Source organism: Furipterus horrens, unplaced genomic scaffold (genome assembly GCF_987537825.1).
Source record: "Furipterus horrens unplaced genomic scaffold, mFurHor1.1.pri manual_scaffold_2, whole genome shotgun sequence".
NCBI classification, from domain to species: Eukaryota; Metazoa; Chordata; class Mammalia; order Chiroptera; family Furipteridae; genus Furipterus; species Furipterus horrens.
Window position 1 is genome coordinate 10,585,708 of NW_028327172.1, and position 11,708 is coordinate 10,597,415.

The 11,708-nt window shown below is 38.8% G+C and overlaps 1 protein-coding gene across 1 annotated transcript; it reads right to left on the minus strand.

Annotated features, from left to right (window-relative positions):
• Nucleotides 1–4,533: 4,533 nt before the first annotated feature.
• Nucleotides 4,534–10,241, minus strand: LOC150017814 (olfactory receptor 5AL1-like). The gene is made up of 3 exons (XM_090267245.1): nt 9,308–10,241; nt 8,889–8,911; nt 4,534–4,698 (listed from the first exon to the last, which is right to left on the minus strand). Exons 1-3 carry the CDS (start codon nt 10,239–10,241, stop codon nt 4,534–4,536), a joined length of 1,122 nt encoding a protein of 373 aa, XP_090123371.1.
• Nucleotides 10,242–11,708: the final 1,467 nt, after the last annotated feature.

The window sequence follows — 11,708 nt, forward strand, 5'->3', positions numbered from 1 at the left end:
CGAAAAAAAGGACAGTGAACTGAAACACAGATTAAAAGTGTTTCTTTTGCTTTAGGCATGTGCTTGCAAATCTAGGGAATTTTAGCTGCCAAATACTGAGTTTGGGTAGAGTCCTTTACAGTGTGGAAAAGAATTGGAAATGGGTTATGGTTAAATCTGAATGGGTAAACATATAGAAAGGATGTGAAAGTTTTTAAACCTGGGAAAAGGGAAACCTCAACTACTTGTGGTCTAATTGTATGGTTACTGTACCTCTGTATTGGCATTTAGCCATTGGGGACCTATGAAAGGTCATTTGGAATTCTCTGTGTTGGCATTCAGCCTTGGGACCTATGAAAGGTCATTTGGAATTCCCTGTGTTGGCATTTAGCCTTGGGACCTATGAAAGGTCATTTGGAATTCCCTGTGTTGGCATTTAGCCTTGGGACCTATGAAAGGTCGTTTGGAATTCCCTGTGTTGGCATTTAGCCATTGGGGACCTATGAAAGGTCGTTTGGAATTCCCTGTGTTGGCATTTAGCCATTGGGGACCTATGAAAGGTCGTTTGGAATTCCCTGTGTTGGCATTTAGCCATTGGGGACCTATGAAAGGTCATTTGGAATTCCCTGTATTGGTTTGGCATTAGCCATTGGAGACCTATGTAAGGTCTAGAATTCTCTGAGGCCTAGGAAGGGTCTGGAATTCTCTGTATTGGTACTGGCCATATAATCTGAAAGGAAAATTGAGGTTTCCCAGAGAAAGTTAAGAAAACTTCACATGTAGGAAAGTGAACAAAAGAAAGTATAAGGCATGGAAATGCAATCTTGGGAATATTAGAAGGACAAGGATTTTCCTTCACACTGTGTATTTTTCTCCTTACCTGATCCCTCCAGAATTTGGCAATTTAAAGGAGTAAGTAATTACATTAGGTTTCTTTGCATAAAACTAAAAAGACCAGTTGTTAATAAAGGTATTGTTAACCAAGACTTTGACTGGAATGACATGCCTGAAGGAGGCATGCTTAGGCTCTGGTTGTTACCAGAAAGCCCTGAGGAACTGGACTTGACTTTTGAAGCTAAGGAAAGCCCAGAAGGAAAAAGGCCTGACACCTTGGTTGGTTGTGCGGTTCATGGCAGTCTTTCCAGGGAAGGAACGAAGGTTGCTTTCCTGAAGGATGGATAGAAAGAACCTTAAGGCACAATGGAAAACCCAAAGGACTTGGGAAAGCAGGTGTTTGCAGGCAAGGCTGAATGGCAGGTGTGTGGCTCAGCTTCTGTTGCCCTGATGGGCAGACTAAAGTCAACATGAAGGTTCCTTGTGTAAGTTCCAGCATAGTAGACTTAAAGATCATATGTGATCAATCACTGCTCTTGTTGTGTTTATGCAAATGAACAGGGTAAATTAAAATTGGACTTAATGCAGTCCCTTTACTGGCAAGGAGGGTAATCTTAAGGAGAAAAATCGTGACTTAAGGAAAATTGCAATGCTCAGTGCAGCTGTCTATAAAGTTTGTTTTTCATTTGAAAGTTAAACCAAGTCTGTGACATTATCAAGGATGCTTTATTTACAGGGAAGAAGAATGTCAAATGCCTTGCAACTGGAGGTTTCCCAATAAGACAGTCTCTCAGATTAAGAGACTGGTTTGTGAACTGTGTTGTGTAAATTAACATGCATGTTCTTTCTGTTTTCATAGGGCATAAGCCTATGATCTCTACCTGAGTAATTATCTGTACATATAGGCCTCACTTAAGAAGCCCATCTGCATTGCCACCTCCTGAGACTCAACGGTTTGGCTGAACTAAGTGGCTGAGTTGGTGAAGTATGGGGTGGTCTGCAGGCTTCACTTTAAAACTGGTTTCTTTTCTGTCCTAATGGCTTGGACAGAAAGGGCACAGAGGTCTGAGAGGGGGGAAATCCAAAATTTATACCCCTCAGCCCAAGCTAAGTATAGTGGGCAAAAGGGCTTTGGACAGGTGTGATGTGCCCTGCACACCTTCCTCCAAAGAAGCCATTTCTTTTTCCTAACGTGGGGCATTGAAAAATTAACTCCTGCCTTTTGTATATAGTGGTTGTAGGTTGAATTGTGTTTTTTTTTTAACCCTGTTGCCAAATCTGTTGCCCTCAGAATATGACAAGAATGCCAGCTTGTCCAGCAGTACCAGCCCTTGGAAACCAAGCATGCTGCTACCCAGGAATAGCCAACTGACCTGGACTCTGCAAGATTCTTCCCCATGTGGGAAGGGCACCGTCCCCTACATCCCCACTCTTATTAGGGATTTCTAGACCCAAGGGTAGGTAGGACGACGACCACGTTCAGCAGGAAGCAGTTAGAGGAGCATGAGACCTTCGCCCATTGTCCTTTATAAGATTATAAAGGGTCTTAGTCTGAAAGGGGGGAAACTGTTACAGAAACAGGGGAGTCCAAAAATCCCCAGAGTTTGCTGCTGGGGGATGGGGAGAAGTAAGCAGCTTTTCAAATGCTTCCACATGCCTGAGGCTGGTGGCTACTGTCTTTCTTATGCAAATGGCTTTAATGCATCCAAAGCCTCAGGCAGATGGGAGGAGTCTTGAACCAGGGGACGGTATGGAAAGCACACAGAGCCTACGTAAGGGTCTGTGAATGGTCAGAACTGTTTGCAACGCCCACTGCGTCAGATGACGCAGTCAGGGATATATAAGCAGCTGCAGACATTTTAGCTGAGACTCTCTCTGGCGCTCGGACTCTCTCTGGCTCTGGCTCGTGCTCTCACTCTGAGACTCTCGCTCTGGCGCTCGGACTCGGACTCTCTCAGACTGACTCAGACTCTCTGAGAGTCTCTCAAGCTCTCGTTCCGGCTCGGGCTCTCACTGGCACTCTGGCTCTGGCTCTGGCGCTCTGACTCTCGCTTGTGCTCTCACTCTGGGACTCTCTCAAGCTCTCGTTCGGGCTCTGGCTCTCACTGGCACTCTGGCTCTCACTCTGGCGCTCTGACTCGGGCTCTCACTCGCGCTCGCGCTCTCGGGCTCTCGCTCTCTCGCTCTCCCGTGTGCTCCCTCCACGTGGCTTGGTGAAGGGGCCTTCTCCATGTGGCTTGGAGAAGAGGTCTCCGGGCTGCTTTAAGAGGCTCTCGCCATGCGGTTTTGAGGAGGAGAGGAGATCTGCGCGGTTTGCAAGAAGAAGGCAGTTTGCAAGGAGGCTGAGAATCCAGGCGGTCCTGCATTGAGAGCTGGAGGGCACCACAGCACAGAAAGGACCTCCCCAATCAGGATTGAATGATTGGCAGCTGCTGGTAAAGCTGAACTGTGTTTGGAAAGTAGGGAAACAGTTTCTCTGACTTTCCGAAAACTAGCCTGGTTTGGAAGGGGGGGAGGCAAGGATATGTGTTTGTGGGTATTTTAAAGAGCATAAGACTTAACAACAGAAATCCGCAAATAACTAAATCTATATAACTGTTAAATAAAGAATTCTTTTTCTTTTCACCAAACTCTGGTATTGAGAGTTATAATTTTGGCGGCGGGCAATCGGGCCCCTAACTAAAGAGCCCGTGGGTTTGTTTTCAACTGGAGCAGCCCAGGGGTTCTGTAACACAATTATTTATAAATTGACTAAGGTCACGTAACTAGTTATATGAAAATTCTAAATGCAAATTCAAGGCTATCCGAATTTTATTTTCCTAAGACTGTGGGTGTTAAGAATAAGGGATATTATAATATAAATTATCTAGACTTAAATCTAGTAGTCATTATCAGCCTTAAAATATAATTTGAAGAACATGGGTTATAACACATTGCTTTTAAATGAATAAGTTCAATGTATTTGTATATTTGTTCACATAGAAATAACCTCAAGTGCCTCAATCACTCTTATAAGATCATGAAATGAAATTTTTAAAAAAATCAATGATTTGATATGCTTTTTTTTGACATTTCATAAAAAATAAATTAGAGATTTATTATTATTTTATTATTTTACCATTTTAGAAAGAAATTATGATAGTTACAGTTTGAGTTTTGCAATACTGGGTAATTATTTCCTCTTCTGCACTTAATTTGTAAATAATTCAGATAGTCTGTCAGAAGGCACTTTTAGAACCTTGTGAACTGAATGAATTCTCAGTTTTTTTAGAGAAGCTTTGACAGATTAACATGATGTTTCTATTCACCACAGTTGTATTCTGAATGTTTATTTATATGGACAGATATATATGCCTGTTCTGACATACTACATACAAGACACATAGAAACATCATAGACAGTCTCTTTTTACAGGTAAAGAAATTCACACCTGTAGAATCTTGGTGCCTCACCTGAGAAAAATGACTCTTCTGGAATTTCCCTGTGCCTTTCTGTTTCATAAAAGGATTAACAGTAGCAATAGACACTAATTGAACTGAAGTTTTCACATCTTTACACAATTTTAATTCCTTACTATCAGCAATCACTTCTTAAGGCATACCAGGTTTTTCTCAAGGACCAAGGCATTCAAGTGTACTGGATAGCCACGTTATTCAGCTTCTTCCTAGGCAGGTGCACACAGTTCTGGGCAGCTTCTAGAACTGTATGCCAGCCATTGCCTCAGGTCACAGGACTCACCTTTGGAACCACCAGTCCCTCAGCCAAACTATCAAAATCAACATTCTTCCCTTTGTCTCCAGGCATGTTGATATAAAATGTTTGTAGTTTCACCCCTCCTTCTGTGGTTGCCAAAATGTTATTGTATCTGGACATAGAACCAAGAGGCTGATTTTTTTAAAAAAAAGAAAGAAAATAATCCATTATTGGTAGTGTTCAAGATGAGTGAAGAACATGACTGATTTCAGAAGTTTGGCCCCAAAGTTGGCATTTACTCCTCCTAGTTTTGTGGCATATAAAACTTCAGTTACTTGTAAAATAAGAAATATGCTCATCTTACAAACTGGTCTATGAACATTTAGGTAAAAATACATGTCAGGACCAAGACACAGTCATTGATGCCTAATATAGGGCTGGTAAATAGCAGCTTTATTATAATTATTGTCAGTGACATGTATCATCTTGAAGACATTTTCCTGCAAATAAAAAGGTTATTTTTTTCTGTACCTACAACTAATTTGTGGTCTACTTTCAATACCAATCCAAGCAATTATTTTTGCATATTGATACTAAAAGCTTCAGACTTTCTATTATATTTTCTTTGGTTTAGTTTCTCTTCCATTCTCAGCTTCTTGAGTGAAGATTGAATTATTCTTAAAGGAACAACACCCTTTCTGTATAACTTGTTTTTAAATGTTTTATTTGAATGAAAAACTATCACTCAATACTAAAATTTCTGCACTAACATTAGCAATAAGAGCAAAAGGAATAACTGAGATTTATTGGTATTTACTTTTGTTTGGTCTAATTGTACATGTTTAGCATTTATTAATTCATTCAGACTTCTTACCAGTACTAACAAATGTCACACACATCAAGTTTAATATGTTAAAATCAAGATTTACAAAATAGATAAATTAAGTGGACTTTAACCTATTTTTACTTTCAAAAAAAAGATAATTTTAAAATGCACAAAATTAAAATTTCTTTAATTTAATTTAAATTAAAAAATCAATTGCTTTAGCAGCACAAGATTTTTAAAAATAGACCTAGAATGTAAATATTCTAATATATTTAAATTATATATTTTTGTATGCTTACTTATAATTCCCTCATATTCTCTCAATTATATTTTTCATTTATGTATTAGTTCAGAGAAGCCCATTTTTTCTACATATTTTGATCTCATCAAGTAAATTAGAGTGTAATATATGAAGAATCACTAGTGATTATGTATTTATAGACCTCTTTTTTCCCCTCAGAAGTTTTTGATACTTAATTTGATAAGTAGTTAAATTAAACATAAAGTGTTGACATTTTGTTATATAAATAATCACACAGGTTAATAATCCTATGAGATGTTTTCTCCAAGTCTCAACTTATATGAAAAAATTATGCCCCAGAGTTGTTAAGTTCCTTTCCTTGGGTTCTAAACCAAGGCAGTTATTTAATAGCAAAGGGGACCCAGTGACATCCAGGTGTCAAAGTGAAATATGGTTAGGCTATATAAGGACCGCTAACAACTGGCTTTGAGGGGAGATGGGAGATTCTCAGAAACATTTGAAATTAACATCACTGAAAGGCAAAGAGATGATAAAGGCGGAAGGCCCACTGCCCCAGACATGGTGACTTTTCCCTCCACTTCCTTTAATATATACAGTTTTTATTTGCAAGTATACCTCAACGAAGATAAAATTTTTGTACATGTGGACTTCAGTCATCTTGATATTTTACAAAACATTATGCAGTCTCGCCGCACTGACAGCATCTTGCTAAGTGTATCTGGCGATCTGTGAAATGCAAGATCCCTCAATGCCTTAGTAACGTAAAGAAATCAAAAGCTGGGAGATAAAAAGCACCACAGAGATTCAGTGTTCTGTGGTTTCCTTCATCGACTTGCTTTAAGTTAAATAAATAGTACTCTTTGCACATCTCCAAAGTAAAGGACACATTTTGTGCTGTAAATTTACTACAACCCAGAAACATGCATGATACTTTGGAACAATTTGAGCTTACCAGGCAGTATATACTGTGCTTGGGCCTAAACCTCTGAGCCTTTATTGAGTATTTCAGCGGATTATCTGATTTGATTCAGTTTCAGAGAAATAGGAAGTTCTGCGAGTGATCCAATGATACTGGAGATATCCATATTGAAAACGAATAATGTCTGAGCCCTTAGAATACCCAAATCCACATCACCATACAGATCTTGGAACAAAGCCAGACTTTCTGATGAAGAAATAAAATAGCTTTCCATATTCTACCATGTCTAAGTAGAAAAAAGAAACCAAATGAAAATTTATCATCAGTTGCCCATTGTGTGTTGGGTGTTTGAGGCTGAGCTTCCTCCAATGCCCTGGCTCATTTGGAAACTACTCTGTCCACAGAAATTTCATGACCATGGCAGAACAGAACTATCCAGGACAATATATTTTATCTGGGGGGTAAGGGAGTTGGCTGTTCCCTCTGGTGGAGAAAGCACCAGACCTCCATTCTTCATGCTTTTTATTGAGAAGGATATGCATGGGAGATACAAGGTCAAAATTCATAAGTCATCAATAGCTTTTAGGCACTTGGATTACAGTTGACAATTACAGATTATAGATATCAATATAGAGGGCACAGTGATCTGTCTGTGTCAGGGTCTATTAAACGTCTTGACGCCACACTGGCATTAGGTACAAGGTTTCATACATTCCTTGCTAGAGATTGTCTATAGTTAACTAAGAGGTAAGAAAAGCAGAGCAAGTTCCAAAGCATAATAAGCATTCCTTAAATCCAGTTCCAATGGAAACCCTCTGAGTGGCCTTCGGTCCTGTCTGCCACACAGCCTTCCAGTGTGCTGTTGAGACTTAAAGACAAGCCAGGGTGGGAGCAAGTCTGGCTCACGACCGGGGTTACAATTCCGAAAACCACAAGGAGTAGTCCCCCACAGATGTTCCAGAACCCACCAGTTCAGAATTTCAGGCTGGGCCAATAGTAATTCATTGGAAATGGAAGTGATTCATTTACAACCTGGTTGACATGGCATTAACAAGTGGTCCAGATTTTTATATCAGGTATCTCTGCTTCTCAGGTTCCTTGCTGTCAATATGTGCTGTAGTTTCATAGGTTAGAGGTTCCAACTGAGAAAATTCCCAGTAAGATTTGGGCCCAGTGCAAAGAAGGGCTGCCGCATTGTGTACAAAATAGTCAGAATGGGACTTTTGCCTCATTGTGGGTCCCACTAAGAGGTGGCCTTGAAAGATAGTGGTGAGACCAAATTGTTTCAGTGGATAGAACATTTGACTTTCTACTTCATATGGAGAAATTGTGGCCTGAAGGAATAGAAACTGAGTACTTTATGCCAGTGGACCAGTACACAGGAGTGAGTAAGTGCACTGAGGTAATTAATTCTGATTATTGTGGGATGTTAAGGGTGCCAATGCACAATGGTTCAGGGAAAATATACCTGGAGCACAGAAACTCACAGGACACTTTCAAAACTTCTATCAGCATAGCTAAAGTGCTGGCTGAATGTGAGAAAATTCTAGAAGGGGTAGTGCTTGAATGATTATGTTAAAATGTTCAGCCAAGACAGTTTGAAAGTTCCTTATGAAAATAAACATACTCTGATCACACAATTCGGCAACTGTGTTTCAAACTAGTTGAAAATATATCCACACAAAAATCTGCAAATGGGTGGTTATAGGAGCTTTACACATAATTGTGAAAACTTGGAAGGAACCAAGATATTCTTTAGTAGGTGAAGAGGTAAATAACTGTAGTACATCCAGACAATGGAATATTATTCAGTGCACACATACACACACACAAAAGGAGTGAGCTATCAAGCTATGAAAGATATGAAGGAAGTTTAAATGCACATTACTTAGGGAAAAAAAGCTACTTACTGTACTGTATAAATCCAACTCTACGACTTTCTAGAAAAGGCAAAACCATGGGGACAAAAGGGTCAGTGATTGCCAGGGCTGAGGGTGGTAGGGGAGTGATGAACAAACAGAGCACAGAGGACTTTTAAGGCAGTAAAAATACTCTCAATAATATTACAATAATGGATATAAGTCATTATACATTTTTTCAGACTCGTAATGTGCAACCTGAATGAAACTTTATGTAAACTTGGGTGAGTAAGATGTGTCAATGTGGGTTCATCACTTGCAACAAATACACCATATTCTGGTAAAGAGTGTTGATCATAGGGAGACTATGCATCTGTGGTAGTAGGTGATATATGACAAATATCTGTGCTTCCCTCTCAATTTCCTTGTAAATAAAAACAGCTCTAACAAAATTAAGTCTTTTAAAAGAATGTTCAAGCATATCAATAGACATTGTAAAGTGAAAAGTAAGGTCACTTTTCGTGCTTTTAGAATGAAAACTCATCAGCCAAGCACCTTGTCATTTTTTCCCCCTGTTCAACCATGGAAGAAAATCTTACCTGGTATATGCAATGTTATGTGCATACTCATGTCTCTCAATAAGATAAAGTTATGATTTTAAGATATTTTTATTCTTTATCTCCATTGTTGAAACATCTGATGGTCAAAAAGAGCAGAAGATTTTTATCTCTTTACAATTCAACAATTAAGCCAATGTTGATGAAATATCTACTGTGTATAAGCAAGACCAGTGAAATGCCTATTTTCAAGGAAATAGAGATCAGAAAACTAAGTCCCAGAGGACAAAGGCTGCTGTACTTAATGGCAATACACGATTAAAATTTCCTAACTCCATATCCAGCATTTCTTCAGGAAAAGCACAATTTATTATTAACTACTAGAACATACCTTTTCAATAATTTTTTTCCAAGCATTTTTTACCTCCTGATTCCTCAGGCTGTAGATCAGTGGGTTTAGCATGGGAATCACGACTGCATAGAATACTGAGGCCAATTTGTCTTTATCTAGTGAGTGGCTTGACTTGGGCTGAAGGTACATAAAACTGAGGGTCCCATAATACATAGTAATAGAAAACAGGTGAGAAGCACAGGTAGAAAAGGCTTTCCGTCTTCCGACAGCAGAATGGATCCTCAAGATGGCAAAGACAATGAATACATAGGATATGAGAACAATGGCAAGAGAACAGAAAACATTGAACCCAGCAATGATGAACAACATCAGCTCTTTAACTTGGGTATCAGAACAGGCCAGAGCAATCAAGGGGACATCATCACAGTAAAACTGGTTGACCACATTAGAGTCACAGAAAGACATGTGGAATGTCGCCACTGCTTGTATGAGTCCCACAGTGAATCCATAAACGTAAGAGCTAGTGACCATTTGGATGCAGAATTTCTTAGGCATAAGAACTACATAGAGTAAAGGGTTGCAGATAGCCACGTACCGATCATATGCCATGACAGAGAGCATGAACAATTCCCAAACTGAAAATGTGATAAAGCAACACACTTGAGTGGCACATGCATAAAATGACATACTTTTAATTTCACTTAAAGAGTTCACAAGGGTGTTTGGTATGATGGTGGAGGTACCATAGAAATCAGTAAAAGCTAGATGACAGAGGAAAAAATACATGGGTGTGTGAAGCTGAGGACTGACCTGAATTAGCACAATCAAACCCAGATTACCCAAGGCAGTGACTAAGTAAATCAGTAAGAATACACAAAAGAGAACGGCTTGAAGCTCTGGATTATCTGTTAGACCTAAGAGGATAAACTCAGTTACTACTGAATGATTGCTTTTTGCCATTGATTCAACAATTCTACAATAAATGCCCCCACAGCACAAGCTTGGAATGATCTTCACTCTGTTCAGATATAATCAATTATGTGTGAGAAGATGCCATGTTATGTTAAATTCACTCAAAGCAGACTCCTAATAGGCACTCTGAACTATGTGTGGATTTTGCTTATGATTTCAATGGGAAAGGATTTGGTCCAGGGAGATATTCCAAGATAGGAAATTCACTGTAAAAAAAAAAAGAAAAAAAGGGATTTCAATGAAAATTTTACAGTCAATACAATAGAAAAGCCTGTGTTGAACTTTTCTTTAAATATAAAGGAAAAAAGGAACATTAAGAATGTAAGTGGAGGCAGGCAGGGGAGAGCAATGGGGGAAAATTAGGACACCTGTAATAGAAAAACAATGAAAAAAGAATGTAAGTGGTTTGAACAGCACATATAAAAATGATTTCTTAAGACTTAAGTTCTCTCATAAAATTATTTCATCATTTCATAAGAACATTAAAAATTACCAAAAATTAAGTGTGGAAGATGTAAAATAAAAGTCACAATAAACAGCTTCAACAAGGGGTTAATATCCAACATATATTTAAAAACTCATACAACTTAACACTGAACAAACAAAACCTCCAATTAAAAAAAATGAGCAGAGGACCTGAACAAGCATGTCTCCCAAGAAGGCATATAAATGGCTAACTGATATATAAAAAGATGCTCAACTTCTCTAGCTATAGGGAAACACAAATCAAAACTACAATGAGATACCACCTCATACCTGTTAGAATGGCTATTGTCAGTAAGACAAGTAATATGCATTGGAGAATTTATGGGAAGAAAGGAACAATCATTCAATGCAAGTGGGAATGCAAACTGAACTGAGGCAGCCACTAGGGGAAACAGTACAGGGGTGCCTCAAAAAATTAAGAGTAGAGTTACCATATAACCCAGTAACCCCTCTTCCAAAAATTTTGAAAACCTTCATTCACAGAGATGTTTGCACCCCTGTGTTCACTGCAGCATTATTTGTAGTGGCTAAGACATGGGAACAACTGAGTGCCCTTCAGTGGATGAGCGGATAAAGAAGATGTGGTGCATATATACAGTGAAATACTACTCAGTCCTAAGATGAAATACTGCCTTTGTGATAACATGGATGGACCTTGGGAATATTATGCTAAATGAAACAAGTCGGTCAGAAAAAGTAAAAAACCATATAATTTCACTCACGCGTGGGATATAAAACTGAAAGCAACAAATGAGCAAACAATAAAAACAAACAAACAAAAACTCATAGACACAGAGAACTGTATGGTGGTGACCAGAAGGAAGGAATGTATGGGATAGTTAAGGGTAAAGGGGGTCAAATACAATATATGGTAAGAGAAGATTTTACTTCGGGTGGTGAGAACACAATACAATATACAGATGAGATATAAAATTGTACACTTGAAACCAATATATTCTTATTAACCAA